Source organism: Spodoptera frugiperda, chromosome 23 (genome assembly GCF_023101765.2).
Source record: "Spodoptera frugiperda isolate SF20-4 chromosome 23, AGI-APGP_CSIRO_Sfru_2.0, whole genome shotgun sequence".
In the NCBI taxonomy this organism is placed as follows: Eukaryota; Metazoa; Arthropoda; class Insecta; order Lepidoptera; family Noctuidae; genus Spodoptera; species Spodoptera frugiperda.
The window spans coordinates 8,354,642-8,378,477 of NC_064234.1; the positions used below are offsets into that span (position 1 = coordinate 8,354,642).

Here is a 23,836-nt window from a genome sequence, read left to right on the forward strand (position 1 = left end):
TGCCCATGACTCAGTGGTTAGTAAGTTTAAAATCCTACCCAATCCAATTGATAATTTTAATGTTTTCCTGTAATATTTAGAGGAAACCTCATACATAAATCGGTTATCCCATCACAGTCACGTCTTTGCCTTTCGTTTTACTTAAATTATAACGGTCAAAATCTTTCCCCGTACGTATCAAGTCGAATCAAATTTTCCACAAGACATATTTTTATTTTATGAGTAGGTACCAGGTAAGCCAGTTGATTTTCCTTGACAATAAAAGCAATAGTGATATCATCATAAGGATAAGTATTATAAGGTATCTTCACGTCTTCTCTTTCAACGTGAGAATAAACTAACGGTCTTACTAATAAAAATATGTTAAACAACTGTTTAACGTCTAATTACTTATTCAATGAATAAGGCGTGAATAGCTAGATATACAGCACTTTACTAATAAACAGTGTATAAGCCTTGAGTAACTATTTAATTGTTATAACACTAACCGCTGGTAACATTTTGAGAAGTGTTCCGAAACCATAAAACGTAAAAAACACCACACTTTTCTATTTCTATTTTTCTTTCATATTTACATGATTTTATTTACCAGTGACTAGAAAATAAGAAATGAACTATTTCTGTTTATTACAAAATATTTTCAGTATACATACGTGTAGATACTTAAATTATATTATTTAACATTTTCCAATCAGTAAAATGTCATCTATAAAGAAGAACATGTTTTGAACGCGCTTTGAAACGTCAAATGTCATTTTCCGCAAGAAATGTAAAAAGATAAATACAAACCCAGGTCGTGTTGTTTTTCGTATTTATATTTCTTATGCATTCATTTAATTATTGATAATAATGGGAAATGGAGTCGTTTGTATCGTAGCAAAGAAGAGGAAGCGTGCTACTAATTGGGATCCCTTGTGATTAGGTGTAAAGTAAGTATTATTTACCAAATTCTAGTCCAGTTAATTCTCAAAACTATATATTTTTTTAAATTACTACCTATTTGTTTCAGCATAAGGATGAGCAGATGATAAGAAATCAAGTTCTCAATGAGAACTGTCGTAGACTGAAAATGAGGTAACAAAGAAACACATGCTAGAAGCCTATGAGTGGACGCGAGCTGAACAAGAGCTAAGAAATTTAAAATAACAAAATATTTGACTAGAAACTCAAATAAATAAAATACATTCTCAGTATAAACTTGTTCTTTTATTTTAAGGAAATGTTTGTTAAAACTGTGTTCTTATAAACAATTGTCTTGCAATTTGTCCAGTAATATCGTATGATGCCTGACTCTGTTGTTGATGAAATGGTGGCTGATTACCAGTTTCAAACATTTAAAGAATTTACAGTACAGCAAGAGGAAGTAAGTGTTTGATTTTTGACTCTTGCCGTGTATGTTAGCTGCATCGTCTTGTACTACGCCCATACCCTGAGAGCTACACAAACTTGAAGCTCCACAGAGAAGCCGCCAGCCAACCTTCTTTGTTTGTTCTATGTCTTCTCGGATCAAGTCCACCACTTCTCTGACATATCTCTTAGTAAACCTGTATTTACCTTTACATTCATCTTCTTCGAAAAAAAGGCATCAAATACGTAATTTATGAGGTTTTAGTAAACCTGTATTTACGTTTACATTCATCTTTTTCGAAAGAAAAGAAATCAATACGTGTTTTATAAGGTTTTGCCTTTCTTGGTCGTTTCTCATTGTCCAACTCAAGAATATTAAAATGGCGCAGATATTCGAAATAATCCATCATAACCACTAAATTAAAATATATTACGAGATAAGCCACGACAATAAGTTATTTGTTGGTTATTCACACGCTAAACAAGCTTATTTGACTGAATAAGGATTGTGTAAAATGACATACACTTATACAACTGTTATAACGGGTGTATAAGATGACAACCCCTATACATTGATTATTAGTAATGAATATGCTATAACACGTGTATACAGCGTGTATACAGCGTGTATAAATGTTTATTAGTAAGACCCTAAATGTATTAAAGCATTAACTATTATCCTGAGTACGGTCATACATTTTTACTTTCTTTTTTAAGTCTAAAACACTGAACCTTTTTAATGAATTTATGAGAGAGAAAAAGGGCGACTCGTGGGAGTTACACGCTAAATGAAAGTTTATAGAAGCTCTTTTGCAGTTCTAATAAATCTACATTACCGCGGCCGAAAACGCTGTGAAACCTTGTGGAAAATATATTATTCTTTCGTTATTTTTTAACACATCTAGTTCAATGGTAAATAAAATCATAAGCAGAGTTAGTTATTTTTACTTCCTATTCCTAAAGTTATCGCGAAATCTTAAGGTTTGTTTTGAGGAAATACAATACAGTTTAAAGCCATGTTTACCTGTAGTAAGTCTGTTTTTGCGTTGAGGTCGTGCCTCAGCTGAGTGATGTGATCCCGTGCGCTTCGCAGCTCGCCCTCGAGCGCGGTGACTCGTGCTTCCAAACGACCATTAGCAGTCAACAATTCCTTACCGATGCGAGCCGTTAGCTCTAAATCTTTTTCTTTCTGCAAACGATTAAATTACATTAGCAAGAAAATATTTAAACACCCTACGACTTTGGTATTAGTGGTACTAAATGAAATGTAACTCCCAACACTGTTTCTATGCGGCCAAAGTCAAATAAAAATAAAAAGGCGCCAAATATTAAAGCGAAAGGCGTAAGACCTAAGAATAACAGAGTAAAACCCGTACACAAATATACTGAACACAAGACTTGTGACATAAACCAGTTGGCAACCAACGTAGAGTTACCTTGAAGTCCTTGGACTCCAATTTACGCAACCTCTCAAGCTGAATTACATTAGCAAAATAAACAGCACACTTACTTCTTCTAAGAGCCGTGTTACCGCTTCGATGTCATTGTAGGTTTTTGTCATTTGGCTCACCCTGTTGCTGCATAGAACTGCAAAAAGAACACGGCTATGTAGCAAACAGCTATGTCTGTACTAGGTAAACATAGCATTTCTAAAGCAAGCGCAAATTATATACAGTACATGGTACAGGAATGTTGACATACAATAATGTGGCTTAAGTGTAGATACAAGTAATCATACTTTATACTATCTGTGTCGGTGAGATTAATTGAAAGTGTTTTCATTGATTGTGTGAGTGCATTTCTATAGGTACATAAACAAAAAGTGGCTAGGTATAACTTATTTATCTACACCTGGAATCTTACACATTAATTTCGAAAGGAAATAGTCAAGTCACTCTTAGGAATTTGAAGTGTAATTGTATGTTTTTGTTGTTATATAACAATTGATTATCTAAATTGATTCCGAATGCTTTTGTTAAATACTCGGCAAACGTGATAAAATATGGTCTTAGTTTAAGAATGATCGTATCAATGAAAAATAAATCTATCACCACTAAAACTATCAAATGACTAAGCTTAAAGAAGACACAAAAACGATGTGTCTGTCCGCCAACATTTCGATACGCCTGTGTAAGCAATAAAAAAATCTTATGAGGTTACACCTCTTATAACCGATGACTAATAGCTAGTGACGTACAGTATATTACAAAACATACTTCATCAAACGATTAAGATGCTAGTGGATGGTCTGTCGACTGAGTACAACCACATGGGAGATTTATAAGAAATATTTCGTGCCAGAGAACCGGATCTGACCAGTTTGATAAGTACATTCCTGGGGTAAGCTTATTACTGATACTAAACACGATCAAATAGATATCCAGATAAACAGCTTTCATTGCTTTAATTAAAGTCAAGATATCTTGACTTGTTTCCTCTTGATTAATGGTAAACACAATTTAAATAATTATGCGTATTTATTTTTAGTTAATTTACAATTACATTGACGTACATTGCGACTTTGTAGAAGATAATAATGTCTTTATAAAATACTTCATTTTAATGTATAATTAATTTCTATTTTTATAGTAAGTAGGTAAGGTATATTTTCGTCAAGCAAGATATTTTTGGCACTATTGACCAGACGCTAGACTGAATCTGTGTAACATCAGTCTGATAATTTTATATAAGTACTAATGAAATAGATACGCTCATCACGACCACTTTACGTAGATTATGTCAACCTTTAAAATAACCACAGACTGTGGTTTTCATTAGTCAGTGATCGATAATGTTATTGTCTACAACATTACATATTTGGAACCTAATTCTATTTTATCACAATAACAATCAAACTATCAATTTATCTGTCAAATTCGACTAGAATTAAGTACTGCCAAAATCAAGTACTTATTTACAAATAAACACACTTACTATAATTACACTTTGGAATAACAAACTTGTCCAAACATCATAAACATAAATCTTGGAAACTTCTATTCTTAGGCATTTGAATCTCGCCCGTAACCTTCCTAAGATAAAACCATCAAAGGGGCCACAGTCTATCAATATTTTATGTTTGAAAGCACCGAAATAGCTTCAGAGACTAAATTCATCTTATAGCTGTCCTATTAATACAACAATCGATCGGATGGTGACCTAGATGTGGTTTGTATACCGCAACACAGGTTCGTGTACATCTAAGCTAGGTTTTAAACTTTTTACTACCTACCCGAAGTGAGGAAAGATCGTTAAATAATGGTTAAAATTATTAAGGTAATTACGATATTAACGATAATGTTGGAGTGTTTAAATATTAATTTTAACCGGTTTTTAACATTACAAGAATGACATTTTAAAGATCTAAAATCAATATCTGTGTATAAGGATAAAATATAGAAGTTTCGTCATTAGAAGGATAAAAATCACAAAACTACTTCTAAGAACAGAGAACCGTTTTTCCCGACAAAATGTCTGCGTAATTTAGTGAATTAAATTATCATAATAAAAAATAAAGAGATAGGTACCATTTTGTTGTAGAAAGTTAGAAAAAAAAAAGTATTTTTGTAATTGAATCACAAACAACTATTTACTTAATTAAAATGTAAAATATCGAACCCGTGCTGGTTGAATAACTCGGTGTGTTTATAGTGCTGGTAATCCCACACGAACAAGGTTTGTAAAAACGTTTGCACGTTAAATACATTTTTTAAGCTTAATTTTTGGTCTTTCGTGCATGATATTACGCTTTAATACATGCAAACGATCACGGTAATGGCCACAGACACATTAGGCTAATAATAGCCCAATAATTTGTAAAACACTAAGTACTAAAATCACAAAGGATCACAAAACATCGTGTAAGCACGCACTATAAACACCGAATAACGTTTACATTAGCCGCTTGCCCGCTTCAATCACATTGATAAGATATCATTGAATTTAAAATTTTGCGCTCTTTATTTACCATTCACCTATTGTGATTACAATTACTTGTTCTACTTATAAGTTATCTACTAACCCGGGGGTACATCATGTGTATTTGGCCTCTGAGCGTTCATCGAACCCCTATTGTTCAAACTGTATATGCAACATTACACATGAACCCAGCGGTTCGAGGAACGGCACTGACTATAGATGTTGCATCGATAAACAACACTAGCACTACACTAGCAACGTTAACGACAAAACGACAAATACGAGCGTGAAGTTCCCGATCAACTTGGTGACTGCGGAGCGAGCGTACTACGCAATGACGTGTGGAGCTGTGGACTCCATGCCGCTCTTGCGGAGGGCAGGCAAAACACACATTTCTATTGTAAATCTATTCTGTGAGAACACTCGGGTTACAAAACAAACACACATCGACATTTTTTACATAGGTACAGAACAGATAACTTGACGATTTTTAATGTTTCATTAAACGCATTGTCTCGATTAATTCACTTTCGATTCTCACGAGAGTTTTTTATAATGTACTTTTAGTATTTTATGTTAGTCTGTCAATGCAGTAAAATAAGCCATTAACACATAAACTGCTAAAGAAAACGCATTGCGGTATATCGCAGGTAGGTACCTAGTCACTAGTCAGTTACGTCTTATGTCGCACGTTTTATGAAGATGAGCGTTTTAACGGTATACAACATAAACTTTAACGAGCTACAAAATGCTATAATAGCGAAGCTGCTTTCCAGAGTAAAAAGCTTATGGGAACTGACTGATATAATAGCTCCATTGAATACGACGCAGGCGCAGGTAGGCGAGCGTTTCCCAGTCTTACCTAACTCGGATAATACGAACAACGGATATTGATTGTGTTCGCACACAAGATACTAATAGACTTTCACAGTTTTTGTTCAACTTATTTCCATTAAGAATTAACTCAGTGCTGCCATACGGATTCTAATTCATTACATACAATTAAAGTGCTTATGTAAAATATATCGATCTGATTTCAATTGAAAACACAAACTATGGACCTTGGTTGTCAAGATTCAGAAAAAAGCCGTAAAGGTTACGTCAGAATTAAAACTTAATTACATTGATAAATTAAATTTAGAGTTGTGCTTAGAAAAAATAGAACCACAGACTGGCAATAATTGTTAGGTCACACATACAACAAATAGGAGTTGAATTCCTAATAGAATGCTGTACAATCATAATAATTTTATAGTTTATTGTTTTAATTTAAATATGGGAAGAACACAGTATTCAATTAATGACATCAGTTAGTAAGCAATGCGGAGGGAAGTTAGTAATGTTGTATGTCATGGTGGTTAGTACTTTTAGTATGTATTACAATTTTACTGAATACTGTCTTCAGTAAAAACGAGTGATTGGAAAATTATTAGGCACTTGATTATCATTCTCGTGATTACATAGCAGTACAAGCACAACTAAAGGAAATGGTATGCAAATCACCGCGTTGCAGAGAACAAGAAAAGCGAGATGATATTCAGACAATAGGGAGGTTGCAGAGAGCGATGAGGTGAACGACAATGAAAATAGTACCCATCTACATGATGATATAGGTACCTCTATCAAGGAGCAAGGTCCTGATGACGCGAAAGTAAAGTCGGCCAAATTTGTCCCGAGCGACGTGGTACAGGAAGTCTGGGTACTCTCCGAGACACTCGCGGAGCTCCGCATCGGGCAGGTAGCTCAACTCCTGGAAGAGCTCGCGATCGAAGCCCGGCGGCGGCGAGGCGCGCGACCTGCCCGCGCACCCCGCGCCTGAGCCCGCACAGCCCTCCGCCGTGACGCGCTCGACCCGCGACCATCTGCTCCGCCCGCTTCACGCCTGCTTCACGCCGGCGATCACTCCCTTGCACCGATCGACTTCCTTCCAGTTTTCCACTTAATCACATACGACTCCTAAGCACAATGTCTCCGACGTAAAGTCACAATTGAACTGAACTGACAAACCATTTTACACACTGCTAAAACCAATATTTATAGTGACGTAATACCTGTAAAATCACGACAATCGTGTCGACCACTCACATGAGGATGTAATGGAACACGTCTGACAGGACAGTGTAAGTAGCTGGTGGATATCAGCAACACGCTCGGGTGACCAAGCGAACTGCTTAAATTAACTCTCTTATGAAATTCATAATAGGCGAGCCGGATTATAACGCTCACGCCATGTTCATGTCTATAGCAAAGTGTTAGTTAAGTGAATGAGGTTTTACCCTGATGGCAAAAATATTGATTTACACACCGAAAAAAGGGCACAGTCGGGCGCTCCCAGTGTAATGGTAGGTGTAAAAAGTGTATATTTAGATGTATATTTAGTACCCGCATGAAATGTAGGAAAAGTACTGATGAAATTATAAGCATAGCATGTACTTTTTTATTGTCCTCAAATATTTGCTGACGTTTTATCTATAAGCGGAAATGAAGTCCTATCTGAATACGTAAACAAAAGGACAGACCAATAGATAAACAATTACCATTATTTGTTTTAATCGCAGGGAGTTTTGTAATTTATGAAGGCAAAGGAAATCTATAAGTACATTGACGATTTCAGATTCATGATGATCTGTAAATCAGCACAATTTAATTTAACTGCGTTGTCAGGGCCGACTTTAAAAAACAAACGCATTAACGGTGTAATTGTTTAGTTGCCTCTAATTTCCTGAACAACCTTAGCAGATGAGCTTGAAATGCGCTACTGACATTGTTCAAAATCAGTAAAAAACTGTACAGTAGGTAACTAAATGGGGCAAAAATACTTGTTTAAAAAATTATGTAGTCAGTTTGTCAATTACACACAAATGTTACAAAGCGTGTCATTTGACCTGAAGTTTTTGTCGATTGTGTGTAGATAAATCTATTTTATGTTTTCTTGGTTGTGTTGTATTTGTCATTCTTTACAGTAGTCTAACAGGTTGGTTAAGAATTGAAGGCCGGGCCGCACGTGATTTGACACTGACGTCGAATAACCTCTCCGAAAGGCTTTACACCGCAACCGGTAATGCACAGAAGCGTGCAAACGACAAATAAACTGCAAGGAACTAATACCTCACACTACGGTTAACTTTAACGAGTATTCTAAACTAAGATGAAGTTGGTATTTTATGTAATATATTTTGTACGCGTAATAAATAGACTATTCGCTGCAAATTAATACATACAATGACCTCACATTGTTTTTCACACGGTCACGTCAATTTATTATTGAAACGATGCAGAGTATCGTAGTAAATGTTTATTATTTTAGTATTTTACCATCAAATCAACATCTCATGGTCACGGTCATTTTTATGGTCGTTTACCTTCGTGGCACTGGCCTTCCGAACTTGGAACTTTTTTTCATGATTTTAATATTTTCTGTACAGTTCCGAACGTTTATAATTAGAAATAATTGAAAACAACATTAATTTCATACATATAAGTAGTTACCTACGTAACGTCACGCATGACTGATCTGCATATTTAATCGTAATTATAATGCGTGCCTATTCCTATATACCTAATCGACCGAGTCCCGCTGGTTTTAAGTTACCAGACCGAATGATTTATCGGTCTGTGTAATTTATGAAATTGTACCAGACTCACTTTGTACTGTAATTAGATATTTTATACGACTCGTTATCTTATTAAATTTTGTGTGAGGCATATTTACAATAGATCAAGACACCGTAAAATAATCAAGTTGGTTTTATTACGTGTTTATTATTATCAATGACATTGATCTTACAATTTGCTATAACAATTGCCTTACAGACTTTATAGTGAAATGAAAGTAGGTTAAACAGAATCATGACGTAATTTTGGCCCTGTACGTACACCCGACCCGCAAATACACTCATACCAATGAGCAGACAATGTCTGAGGCGCTTTATAAGACTAACCTATTAACAATGTCGCGGTCTGCTCGTGTTAACAGTATTACAATCAGGGGAGGCGTCACGTGACGACTAATGCTCCAAGACCATGGCACACAAGCACATCAAGTGAAAGGTATTATCACAGGTATTACCCGTAAACATAGATTTCAAAATAAGTGGTGGGAGGTACGGCACAATGCACCACGCGTGGACAACGCATGAATCACTTACAAATGCATATTATTTCAAGATTCTAGAACACGGCATGGATGATAAGCTTTCGGATCAGACCACACAATGATAATGATATAAATTCCAATGTAACCACTGAAATTACACACAAAACAACCTTTATCTCAAAACAAGGCGATTTCTTTTAGTAACGGTTCTAGTTTGAGGCCAGCGGTAATAAACTTTCACGATCAAGTGCAGGCGTCTGCAGTAACTACGGAGGCAGCACGCTATTTGCGCGAACACGACACATATGAACGGTATCGGACAGATTCGCGGAGCGAACGACCGGCCACGTCCACTTCCGTCGATACCATACCAATAACTAAAGCTGAATTAGTATTCAACACTTACAAGTCATACTAACATTACTCACTTCAGCGTATACTCGTTATGATTGAACGACGTTGCTTACACTCCTCATTGGGCGAATTTAATGAGATAAGAAGTCACAGATAATGAGCACGCATGTGATACGACAATATTAAAATAGAATAAGCGATTATTACAGTAAAATTATTAAAATATTTTGTAACGGATTAATTTTATTTTATCTAGATACTTACGTTAATTAAATGTATTCAATGCAAAGCTGATGCTGCTACTACCGTAAAAAAAACGTAAGCGGAATTATTCATTTTTTATCTCTTGCTTTATTTTGCAATTTATAAATGGTAAAAAGAGACAATAGTATATTTAAAATAACTGTAGATGTGATTTTGTATGAAGTGAGTATGTAGAAAGATAAGATCCTAGGCAAGTAAACGTTAGCAAACCCACGATACGACTAACTGAGGTCTTAGGTTAAACAAGCATGTGTTGTCACGAATACGTCACACGCGCAACACGTAAATTATTACTTCTAATAAATAGATTTACTGTATAAAATAAATTGAATAGTTTAATGCTGTGCTCTTAATCACAAACGTTTTACAATGAATCTGAATCGCAGGAAATAACGTAAACTAGGTTTTTTATTCACAGCAGTTCATTATAATAACAGTTAATAGAATTGTCAAGGTTTTTACAGGATCTGAAGTCATCCAACTGAACGACTATTAACCAAATAAATAATTAAGTACTTTAGTAATAGGAGAAAATTGCAAAATTTTGTCTTAGAAAAACGCCTAGAAATGCTCAGAAGATACATTTTCATAGCTCTTTTTATTTTTTCAAGATTTTATCTCAACTACCTATCTAGATTTCAAATTGACTTTTCTAAGACTAGAAATACCTAGCATTTGAGGTTTTCTTTACTATTCTTATTTTAAAAAGTTTGCATGTTTCTATCGAAAATTGCACCCAATGAATATTCAGTAGCAATCCGTTACGCGAAATGATTCGGATTACGCATATATATTTCCTAGTCAATGATTGACTTTGCGGACTCTAATAAAGTACTTTATTGCGGCAACACCTATTATTTCTATAATTATAAAAAAAAATGAGAATTGATTGCACGCACGTTTTAAGAGCAAGGATTGCAAAAAAAACTCGTATAGACTCGGATAGCAACAACGCCTGAGTGAAGTAAGAAGTATGTTAGCTGGTACTACGAAACAAACAACATGAATCTTCTCAAATAATCCCCCATTAATCAAAGACAAATGGCCGGTCAACAATAAGCTTGAAACATTATTTCCACAACAAATTCCCCATTATATATCTGAACAATAAATCAGCTCAATTTCAAGAGTTTTATTACTTTTTTATGATTAATCTGATATCCCATTTACAGCAGAAAGTGATTACAGAGAAAACAATAGTTTTCTATTACATATCAGACGTTTATGTACGCAAACACATGATTTATGACTGGAGCCTGTAATGCTGTGTAAGATGACCAAACATTTATCAATATTAGGACATTATGCAGCAAATCCCAAATGTAAAATACATAGAATAATATTTATGTGTATATCTATGCAAAATATAAATAAACCTACATATACTATATTGAAAGAAACAAGTACTATATACCTTTGACGATAATTTGAGACAATCTTAGCGTATTGTACTGCTAACTACAAGTAAAATCAATAGAATATATTGCGCTGTAATTGCTATTTTCTGTAAAGCCTCAAATCGCTTAAATACGGAAAACAGATAATGGCTAGTATATTTAAATTTAGTAAAGTACTACACAAAACAACAATGAACATAATAATTATGCTCTCACGGTCAAGATAACAGATCTGGCTCACAGCTGTTGCGCGATGCGACGTCGCCGTCGCGTCTCGTGCCCCCGACTCCCAAACCACCCCCAATCGATGACGACGAAACTTCTTACGCTAATTTACCTTTACAGCAACCCGACTGTTGTAGTACTGACATTACAAGAAAACAAGGTGCGTGTAAAACACTAATAAACGTTACCAGCGGAATGTTTCACCCTCTTACATAAGATATAGTATCACAAATACAGTCTATAATGGCACAGTGTTAAGAACTCGAGTTTAGATGTGATCTACCGTTTCTTTTGTCGGCAGGAGGCACGTGGGATAAAAAACGTTATGCTAGACGACCGGTGCAACGGTGCACCACTACTCTATGTTTAGCACGAGTCGGGGCGTATGGTGCGCGATACGTGCGGCGCAAGTCGTTTTTCGGCGTCGCGGTCGCGGTATCGATCGGCCCGTTGCGACGGGCGATGAGGGAGCACGCGTGCCGCGTGGCTACCGGCGCGACCGGCACTGGTGGTCGCGCGTCTCTATGCTCGCGCAGGCGCAGTGCTGCCACCGACCACCCGGCGAACAAATACGTCACCTACATAAACAATGCGGTCGCCTATAGTATAAAATACTATACAAAATCGCTGAACATTAAGGAATTTATGGGTACAACATTTTAAAGTAATAATAAATAGGTAAGGTATTAAGCGAAAACGCAGGCGTGTAAAACATTTTATTTCTTTCATAATGATAAATATTCTGTCAATAATGCTATCCTTTGTAAACAAAATAACTTAAATTTAACTTTTTATTTATTTCCATTCCACTTTTGATTTTATTTTTATTTAGTGTCAATTCTAACGTTATGTGTGAATGAATTTAATTATCAAAATTTATTAAATTGACAAAATGAGTCATTAAGTAGATTTCTATCTAAAAGATAGAAATCAGCAACATTGCATATTAGTTTTATGAGCACATTTATTTATGAGCTCATTCAAAATTCATTCAAGTCTAATTTCTTTTGCATCAGATTATTTTTTATAGATTTGTAATTAACTGTAAATACATTTGTCTAACTAATTAGATCAGTTGGAATTGATTTAAAGTATGCACAAACTTGGATATTTCTCTCCCATTTATTTGATAAAAACACATTCAAAGTCAAATACATAATTTATTCTACTAATAAAAATAGGAATTTTCAACATCAAAAAATTTAAAATATGTAGTTATACACTATATCGCCGTACCATTGGTAGTCCATTTAAAATACGGATCATTTGTTTAAATAAAAAGTAAATAAAGCGAATGGAACATTATCACAATACATACTTAATTTAACATATTCGTGTGCGTCAATTTAGGAACAATATAATGTTGTCCTTACGCATGGTCACCCTTGAAAATGTAAAAAAAAAAAACTAAAATAAATTAGGTATAATTTATAACCATTTTTTCCACCATCAAATAGGTAATACTATGGAAATACAGCCAGCCATTTTTTTCTGAGAGTTAGGTATCATTCAAACATTCCATTTTTAAATAAAAAAAAGTTTACAAAAAAACGATTTCACTAAAGTAAGATGGTTAAAAAAACACGGACCTCCGAAATAAAAGTTATTTTCACCATTTTAGTGTTACTAGTGGTCGCCTAGTGGTCGAAATTCGACCATATACGATTTAATTTACAATACCACTTAACATACGTTCAAGTTTTATTTAACTCAAACTCAAACTCAAACAAACTCTTTTATAAAACTCTATTCATATGAGACGTCAGAATGTCATCGCAATGTCTATTGATTTTGACGTTTTGTCAAATACGATCAGATACTATGCATGTGTGTGTAATGTTTTATTTATTGATTTAATGTACTTTATAAGCATTATTTTTTTAAAATATTAGCATGCTGCACTTCTCCTACACATAAACTATAAGTGTACCAAATTTTATGCTCCTACGTCCGCGCAATTTTCGTAAAAAGCGGTCCAAAGTTTTTGCATCACGTATTAATATATAGATTTTTAACTGATTTTCTTCAGTGAAGTCAGGTTACTTTTTAAAGTTTTTTTATTTAAATATGGAATGTTTGAATGATACATTCCATAATTGTCAGAAAAAAAACTGGCTGGTGATAAAATAAAATAGGCTGTATAGAACGAAATACAATGACATAAAGAATACTATTGTAATTTATCTACATCTTACCTATCAAATTAATAAGAACTTTTAAAACATTTGGAATGTTTGTTATTCAAAATATCAGCGTATTTTTCTGCATTTAATATCTCTTAAAATGGTGTGTAATTAATTAAATAATTAATTCTTACTGACGAGTTTAATTAATCAATTGTTATATAACCTGATTACACTTCGTAATGTTGACATTGAAACGGATTCCAATGAAAGGTAGAACTTGACATACCTAGATCAAAAATAATTAACGTTTCTATTGTAAACTTCATTGATTCATCATTATTATGATTTTATAAGGAATTTCTTTTACCTAGGTGAGTAAGCTACTTATAATAAAACACAGGAACTTTATTGTAATCCTATTAGTACTGAACGTCAATACTGGATAGCATAGCTCAGTACTACGTTCACCATAGTTTGGTCGAACAATTATAAATAGAGATGATGACGCAGTATGAAAATTAAAAATCTATTTAGTGTAATGAATAAATACTAAACACGTATATTCGATATTTCAAATTAATATATCGTCGAAATTAGAGGTGAGGTAGAAAGTACGTTGTAGATCATGTAAGAAACTGTTAAATTGCGCCACCGTTTCGGGATAGAATCCCAAAAATTATGGCGCAATCAAACTGCGTGTTGTGCAGGGCTACAGTTAGGAGTATGTGTAAGTCTTAATTAATTTACCAATTGATCTATAGAGTCCGTGACTAAAGAATAAAACAAGAACGCAACAAAAATGTGTGGTCAAATTAGGAACAATGTACTCATGACATAATTGAACAAATAATAAAAGGCGAAGACGAACGAAGAACAAACAGTCATAATATCACTAAAGCATATTATGCTTATTTCAAGTATTATTTTTCGCGTTTTCTGGGCAAAAAGTGGCAAAAAATGTTAGACCACATGAATTTATTTTTGTTACGTCCTTGCGCAGATCATTACTCCAAACTGTCTAACTTTCCTTTGATACATTTTCAACTTTATTACAGTTATGAAGTTAAAAATGCTAAAATGCTTCTAAGAATTATAAGTCATGCAAAAGTACTCACGGAAATAATTGAGAGTCTCCCTGATCTGGTCAGGCGTGAGCGCTAGATCCTTGTCGCTCACCGGTAGCGCCGGCGATGGTATGAACCAATCTTGGTTCTCGTATCCTGAAACATATCAGTACAGTTGAGAACACAACTCAAATACATAAATTGCGTATTATGTAGTTATGAAATGTTAGGAAGGGCTGTGGGCTGTGAACAACTGACCTTCGTACTTGCTATGGTATGTGCTCACACACTAATTTGTTACAATTGTAGTTTAATAAGCCCATTGAAGTAATCACTCATACCTAGCAATGGTGAGACCAAACACACAATAACGTCACAGGGCCGTTGAATCATATCCTACATCAACCGCCGTCAACCGCTTCATCCCACAGCAAAATGATATATACATTCGGTTCACGTTCTATTACAATGACTTTTAACTAAATGTCGAGAACTTCTCATGAACTAAGAATACATTGCTTTAATTTTACACCTGTGAGTACACCCACTTACTACGGGCAACACGTAATTATATCACGTAGCATTATCTACAGTTTTGATGTTACACAAGAGCATATGACTGCGTTCGAACTGGTTGTTCGACTTAGAAGCCACTAAAGGTTTTTCTTGGTATATTGTTAACGAGGGAATGTAATACGTGGGTAATACTGTAAAGATTTCATTGTGGTGTTAATTAGTAAAGAGGTTTAAGCGGTATTTTCATAAGAATTTGTAGGATTGAGAAGCTATGAAACATCAAACTATGAACCATCATAACGTCTGCTAGGTGCACATAACAATGTGCAGCGAATGCAGCAGGTTGACAGATGGCACGCATCAGACCGGTCGGGTACGGGAACGCATACTGGCCAGCGGGCGATGACTCGACCGATGAGACACCATTATTTATAGCGTTAAGAACGGCGCCGGCGCCGGAAACCGCGACTCAAACGCTCACTAACGACGGAACCACATAACTGATGTGTTGTTCCACTTCAACTTAAGATTCCTTTATATTCTTAACATATTTCCTATGTAAACATTGGAAAACAACCATTTATATAATGGAAAGCCATATAGGAACGTAAATAACTCTACTGTAACAAGTCTTCACAATTAAACAATATGGACAATTATCTGAGAAGAGAATATAGAATTCCTCCTGTGTCAATAGTGAGGTATTATTTGAATTTGAATATGCAATGAGGCTGCAAAGCGTAGAAAGTGCGCTTTCAGTAAATTTACAAGAAGTAGGTGCGGTATATTCAACTTTTACATTTGCTTTGAATGTTGTTAATGACTACTCCAGCGAAATGATTTTCATACAATTCTATAGGATAATACCTGACTCAATTAACATTTGAAATCGAATATAATTGTACAAGTTCATTAGATTTAAGACGTTTGTAGTAATGAGAAAATTCCTAAATTACCGTTTTACTTTCACAGAGCTGTTCTAAACTGTATTCCGCTGTGCAGCCTGACATTTAGAGAAACTATAGTGCCCCGTCTCGCAAAAGACCTTGCCATTCCAACTGAGTGGTTGCGCACCGTCGTTCTCAAGTCTGGAAACTAAACGTTCTAGTTCACTGGTGTGTATTGACATTCTTATTACATAAAACTATCTTACACTCAATTATGCCAATGCATACGGATGTATTCATAAAATATTATTCTTATGAATGTGATGCAACTCGCTTAGCTCCATTAATTACTTCATCTAATGCAGCTAACGACATAATGGAGCCAGTGTAGTTGTCTTTACGTCTCGAGCCTAGATTAGTCGCACGAAAAAAATATTTCCAAGTAGGCTATGTCCTACTTACTGAGCACTGACCTGATGAAATTTACGCAGAGCTACTGAAACAAAACTAGGACGCATCTGAACATGAATATTTACATGAGGCTTTTCTTATAGATGTTTTTTTAAAACAATTTAAATGTCAACTTTTTAAAAAATGAGCACGACTTATGTACGAAATTGCCAACTTTTAAATGATACAGATGATTGAATTTATTACCTCTTCTTGTAGTAACAAAAGATCGATTTCCATTCTGATAGTTTTGTTGTAACTGATTTCTTAGTACGCACAAATCTATATCTAACCATGGATTTCCTAACGTATCGACTAACGTTTCACTTTAATGACGAAAAGATCAATTTTTTTGCGTAAGCCAAAATATAGTGCCAGGTTGTGCCTGTCGCTTACTTTGAAAACTTACGCATATTTGCCAAATATTTCAGCGAATATAAGACTCGCAAAATGTCCATAAAAGATAGGATACCATAAGCTTGCTTTTTTTTCTTTACACGAACAACTCATTCAAACTACTGAAAGATATTTCATTTTAGGTTTTTCAGAAGTCAGACGTCGACTCATTTTCATACATATAACTATTAGCATTTTGCTGGTCTGCCTCTCCCCTTCCATTCATTAATATTAAAATTCACCACACGCTTAGTCACGCCCGCTTAGTCAGGAGACAGGACTATTTCGTGTTTAATATTTGTGAGACCACGAAAACTGAAATAAACTGATGTAAGTCTCATACATGGTACAATACATGCCCAATGACAATTTTGTTTACATTCCCATCAAGACAATAACATTAAATGAGACGCCAGTTTTAATTTTCCTTATACTCATTTAAATTGATTTCAGAGGAACCTCAATAGGCAAAAACGTTGAAATAATGAACGTGGCCATGAAAATCCCAGTCAGTATCGATTTTTGGGTGAATCCGGTTGTAAATGACGACATTCCACCGAGCGCCATTTCAGTCACGAACCTCCTACCCATAGTTGCCTATATCTAGTTTTCCAAATTAGCATAAATACCTTTACAACATAGAACTCTCTTTGGATACCTGCCTACTCGTGGTTGGACAAAGCATGGCGGTAAATAGTAAATATACTGTCATGCCAGTGCCAATTTAAATGAGAAATAGTATGAAGAGATAGAAAGTGATAATTACTATAAACAAAAAAACTACAAGTGATGAAAGGACTGACAATAGTATCTTGATCGTGATGGATGATCTACTAAAATATTTAGTGCAAAAAGCTTATAGTAAGAAAGCTTTGCCAATTCGAAAAGTATGTGTATAAGCAAAGCGCAAAAAGTCTGTACCTCCAAATTGTGTGAGACTGTCCGCTCTCAAGCGATATTTGGGTATATGTTCTTGTAGGAGACTGACTATCTCTACCTCGGGCACCTCCTCGCTATTGCACACCTCTGTAGACAAAAGAAACATTAAATGGAAATGTGCTAACTAGCTCCAACAATTATAATAGCAGATTTATTTACAATTTACTAAGCAGTAGTAGGCAGTGGAACAGGTATGGATCAAGATAATGAACGTTGGAAAGCTGCAAGTTTCAACGCAATGTCGTGACTAGAAAAGTTGAGCGCATTGCAGTATTTAACTGTACAGACGCTTTGTATGTTGCAGGGAGCAGGGAGTGTCTACTTTCCGGATTTAGTATGAGTATGGCGTTTGCAGCGTAGACAGAATCGATATCTGCCTCCCGGCGCGTCGCGTCGGCGGCTGACCGATCTGTGGGGGCATGCACTCCAGTAATGTCCTTGCACCGCCCTTTGTATGTACAACGTATTGTACCTACAGCGTACTCACTTCGAGCTACATGTTAGTGGTTTGAAACGAGAATAGTCACACATACTGAAGTTACCTACCAGTAATTAGTCATTAAAACAACACAATTAGACAAAACCAGGTTTGTTAAGTAATTAGAACTGACGATGTTTGGTTAGGTACCAACTAATTTAGCTCAACAGACGGCTAATGGCTGGGTAACGCAAATTAATCGAGCAAAATCGCTTTATTTTCATTTCATGTTTCTAAGAAAAATCTTAAAACAGGATATAGATGACAATGGACTTCTATGGACTATGTAAAGAAGGTCACGGAAAAAAGGAAGTTTCTAATGTGATGAGTTCGAAGGGTAAGTGGGAAGAAGAATATTTGTAATCTTCAAGGGACCAATACAAGGAGTTAAATGGGCAAGAAGACCAAGAAGATTTCAATAGGTCTCTTTACGAAATTACATTCATTTGTGACGCGCAATTTTCTCGTCACGTGTAAGTTTAACAAATATTTACCAACTAACAATAACTATTTACTTTCATCTTTCTTACGTAAAAGTCTATTGACAAACTGATTAATAGGAAGCACAATTCATTAACACACTGTTTTTTTTTAACTTGCTAGAAAGTAACTTGCATAATATGATTTGTTTGTTTCATTATGACCTGATAACCACTTGACAGTGACATAGGCCGTGTGAAGAGCTAGGTCGTCCTCGATCTAGCTTTCTTGACCTAATTAACTTAAACCTTGCATTGTTAAGCAGTCAGTATCGCTATTTCCAATTCTGTGATACGCCATTGTACCTTTACATAATTTAATTTGTTTTAGAACTGCATCATTAATTTATTTGCAAAGATTTAATTGTACAGATAGCTGAAGGAAGACATTCATTCTTTGTTTAGGGTAAAATAACTGTTTTAGTAATATGTATTAAATCTACGTATGCCTTTGTTCAGCAGTGGACGTCTCTCGGCTGATGATGATGATGATGATGATACGTATGTGAAAAAATATGCAATATGCATCATGGAATCGTGGTTCTTTCTTTTCGTTAAAAGTTTCAGTAACCAGGTTATAATACAAAATGGTTAATTTATTTTCAAAATACGTTTTATAAGCAGTGCAGTATACATTTTTAAGATCGATAAACGGAAAATTAATTGAGTCGGAAGAAAGACAGTATAAGGATATCAGTCAAGTTTTTAAATTTTAGGACTTTTATGGTAAATCTCTAATTTTACAGCCTTCATTACTGTCGTTAACTCTTGGTTCTTATTATTTCACTACTAGAACGCAGTTTCGCTTTACGCAAAACGCTGCTTGGGGAGCATCAATTATTTCATAAATTACGCACTATAGAAAAACCAATGAGCGATGCTGCGCCTACAATGTACAAATACAAATAATATTTTATACAGTGGCGTTGAAACAAATAAGAAATTTCCTCCTAACAATATATTTAGAACGATGATATCAATATGTCACGTAGTCTCTACTGAATAATATTACAGTCTTCAGCGGATAAATCATTCGTTTAACAAAAAAAAAATACAGAATATTTTGGAACGGTTACAAAGGACGACAATGATATTGCTCAGAATACAAAAACAATTCTGTTATGAAGTTTTAAGCAATAGATTTGCAGTTTTAAAACATTTTCAGTAATAGCATGGGTTAGGATTTATCATTAGCATCCTCTTAACACATTGAACGCCGTGGTGGTCACCGGTGACTGACGTTAGCGGAGGATTTGCCTTCAACAGTTTTCTATTGGCAGTCAAAGACTTAAGGTTCGCATATGTATATTGCATAAGGCTCGCCCCCTTCACATGCAACTTACAACATGACCTGAAATGTCAGTGTTGTGCAGGTTGTGCTCTGCCTAACCGAGCCTTACAAGGAGTAACAAACTATAACCTACAAAGATTACTAAAGTTGGATTATTTTTAAATGCCCTTTAAAATGTACGAGTATAATTTGAATAATTTCAAAGTCACGATAAACGTTCCAATGCTATCATCAACCAAATTAGACACAAGTGACGTTCATAATACACGAAATGATATGAAAAAGACTACTTTACTGATAACTGATAATCGGGTATTACCGAATAGGTACATAGGTACATACTACATATTATAGACGCCTTTCCCCCGTGTATAGCAATATCATAATCCAGCCATTGTTTGATATTATCGTTTGTAACGTAATGTTTGATGTAATGGAATTGTTCTCTCTTTTTATAGACATTTCCTTTCGAACAAATACATGACACTAAGCAAAGGCATGCCCGTGCCCATTCCCTAACAATTTTTATTTCTGTGTATCCGTTGGAAACGATCCAAAAAATATTGTTACGCACTTGGTTCAGGTGCTCTGTAGGTAATTTGTAAATAAACAATGCGTAATTTGAGTTCATTAAATAATTGTATACAAATCCTGCTTATGTAAGAATACAAAGTGGACTTTATAAAGTTCCCACAGAAAAAATGCCCTTTCGTTATCGTTACGTAACAAATGCAATATCGAGCGAGTACTGTCAACTTGCATCATAGCGACAGGTGCACTAGTGATGTATCCGCTAAGTACGTGTGTTATAAAACGCCTGCGCAACTCCACTTGCAACCACAATCGATATTTAAGATCTGTCACTCTCATTATGTGATTAGCATGCAATATGTTTATAACCATTCGAAAGTCGATTAGGTACCAACTTGGCATGCCTTGTTAGTGTTTTTAGATTCCATCTGCTTTAGTTTCGATATCTATCTAATTACAATATTTTCATTCTAACTTTGAGGTTGAACTATACAAGTACGGTTTTAGAAATAAGCTTCAACTCGGTACAATACACTGCCTTTAATGCACATGAAAGCCTCAGGGAATAGCTCACCATGACTCCAAGCAAGAAGCAAGTCCTGTTGCCTCTCGTGCAACTCATCCCGACGTCGTGGTCTAGGTCGGTGTCTTTTCTCAGTCATCATCCGTTCACATATATTGCACTAACATATACTGATATAAATGATCACATCACATCGCCACTATTTTAAGTACAACAACAAATAACATCACTTTCACCAACGTATCTGCGGACGTGCACCGTGTAGCGAAGTTCCAAACAATCGCCGATGTAATTAGCTTCTGATAGGAGATAATGTATACCTACGCAACGTCATAAATCCGATAACGAATAGCACTGAACCGATCGCCTACACTAGCAACAATGAATCAAGTAAAATAAAAGAGTCAACGTGACTTATCAACAATCATAACTACAAGTAACTGGCATTTCATAGAAGTTATAACAATCTCTTTGTATAACAGTCTGCGTTAGTGTCGCGTGCCTTATACTGACTGTGTAGGTACGCTAGTTCTGCAGCCTCTAGCTACCTATAATGTCTTGATTCTATTGCACTGCACCGATCACACGCTAATTCATCATTGCAGCAACTTTTACTACCAGTGTATCACAATGTTCATCTCGCTAATGAGTGTAACGTCACGACACCTGATCTTTAACAACTGTGTCAACAGCACATGTGCACGACCCGGATAGCATAGATTAAAATTTGCACTACACCTACATTGGAATTTAGACCAAATTAGGTAAACTGGTGGAACACTTTAACACTTAATTTTCTATTTTCAGCACAAAACGTCGTGAAAACTGCATCCAAATCCACCAAGTACTAAACAAATACACAAATGGCTTTGTTGTATAGTTTTCAGATAAAATAATACCTCGAAGATATAGATAGTAGATTCTAGTGTTACACGTTTATCTTAACAGCATTACTTTTAACCTGCATGTGCGAACTATGCTTTGCTTGTCCTAGTTTCAGTACGGAGAAATTCTACGAGTTCTATTTTAGTGTGATAGTGGGATAATACATTTGGTTACAATTGATATAGAAAGGCCTGTAAATAGACGCATTGCGAGGCCACACGCACAGTTCAGTGGCGGAGGCGGTACGGTCGACGTACTCATTCGAATAACCAATAAAAATAAGGATGTCGTCAATATGTTGGCATCGCTACCATAGCGGGGTCACCTCCGGCACGGGCTGCCCCGCTAATTTGGTGACGCAATTTTGTGGCCTTGTCGTAGCGCCATGAATTAGGGTCTAACATTTTAACACAATCACTTCATATATCAAAAAACTCTAAACAAAAAATAACAAACAAATTATTCATTACATAACAATCACTGTGCCTCAATGTAACGACTATTACAGACATTTGTAAATGCAATGGTAGCGTTTTATTTAATTAATGAGGAAGAGAAACAAATTACGATTGCGCGTCAAAAGTCCATTCTGTTGAATTCCAACTTCAGATGAACTCTATAAGAATTGATTACATAAGGCTAACAGTTCATAGCGGTGCTACGATATATAGATTCAATACAACAGATTAATTGGCTCGTTTTCTTTGACGTCGTTGTCGATTCACTTTCGATTCACTTTCCGTTTCAGATTGCTCTTATCAGATAAAATGAAAGCCAAATAAAAAGATTAATTGTGTAGATACCTTCCATTCGATCGCAAAAATCCCATCAAGTCTACATAAAGATGTTTGAATGTCTTCTAGGAAAAAATTAAAATGATTTGTGAACAAACACGAATTGTTAGTGTTTGACAATGTGTCAAGACATTTTAAGTAATGTGCCGTAAGTTGATGTGATGACAAAGTTTACTTTCTATTAGACTTGTTAATAAAAATATGTAAAACTTGACAATTACAAGCATGCCATTCAAGACAAACTTTAACTGTGTTTGTACCTTTCATTCTTGTATTAGGTCGAGAGTTCAGGTTGTCATCAGTAGACCTTGATGGTGAATAAATAAAAAACACTATAATTACATCATCGACACAACTGATTGTTATAAAAACTGTGGAAAATACAAAGTTCTAGAGTTTAAAAGAAATCTCGATACAAGCTGGTAATTACTTGTAATTCAGTCATGACACTAAAACAAAGCTACCCTCTACAGTAATAGGAAATGTAATAAAAAAATAAATCATAATGTTCTCACGGTAAAATAAAGGAATTTTGAACAAGAAGTGTTTCATGATGCGTCATCAAAATTGCGAAAACGATTTTCTTCAAGTACACTTCACGTCCATCAAATTGATTTAACAACGTAATTAATACCAATTAATTAAAAAAACGGTTATGCTCCTATGATAAGTATACTGCGAGAGAGAGTTTCTCGCAAACAGTTGGGAGGTAGAAACGCGGCGATCGACTGGACGCGCGCGCGCCGCCCGCCCGCCCAGAATAGCACTCATCTGGCACCCAGCCAATCACATGCCTTCATTATAATTCTACCCCATTCATAATCCTAACTTAAAACCCCTTTAAGGAAAAAAATACAAGGCTTAAATGTTTCATTT

The 23,836-nt window shown here is 35.3% G+C and overlaps 1 protein-coding gene and 2 long non-coding RNA genes across 16 annotated transcripts in view; 1 reads left to right on the plus strand and 2 right to left on the minus strand.

Moving 5' to 3' along the window:
* Nucleotides 1–23,836, minus strand: part of LOC118267099 (trafficking kinesin-binding protein milt) — a 37,118-nt gene that overhangs the window by 10,360 nt on the left and 2,922 nt on the right. Inside the window, exons 1-6 of one of the 14 annotated variants that reach the window (XM_050703197.1) lie at nucleotides 23,476–23,691; nucleotides 23,221–23,267; nucleotides 17,962–18,066; nucleotides 14,843–14,947; nucleotides 2,858–2,934; nucleotides 2,372–2,536 (exon numbers count right to left, since the gene is read on the minus strand). In XM_050703197.1, the coding sequence (XP_050559154.1) occupies nucleotides 2,372–2,536; nucleotides 2,858–2,934; nucleotides 14,843–14,947; nucleotides 17,962–18,066; nucleotides 23,221–23,267; nucleotides 23,476–23,522 (546 nt within the window). In that variant the 5' untranslated portion in view covers nucleotides 23,523–23,691. Of the gene's footprint in view, nucleotides 1–2,371; nucleotides 2,537–2,857; nucleotides 2,935–4,965; nucleotides 5,320–5,368; nucleotides 6,265–6,882; nucleotides 7,317–9,531; nucleotides 9,746–11,592; nucleotides 12,123–14,842; nucleotides 14,948–17,961; nucleotides 18,067–21,332; nucleotides 23,268–23,475; nucleotides 23,692–23,836 lie in introns of those variants that run through there. The other 13 variants (XM_050703198.1, XM_035580877.2, XM_050703201.1 and 10 more) reach the window with 13 other exon arrangements.
* LOC126912197 (uncharacterized) lies at nucleotides 38–1,197 on the plus strand. The gene is made up of 2 exons (XR_007706816.1): nucleotides 38–929; nucleotides 1,010–1,197. It is a non-coding gene; the product is annotated as an uncharacterized LOC126912197 (long non-coding RNA).
* On the minus strand, nucleotides 1,185–2,354 carry LOC126912198 (uncharacterized). The gene is made up of 2 exons (XR_007706817.1): nucleotides 1,618–2,354; nucleotides 1,185–1,544 (listed from the first exon to the last, which is right to left on the minus strand). It is a non-coding gene; the product is annotated as an uncharacterized LOC126912198 (long non-coding RNA).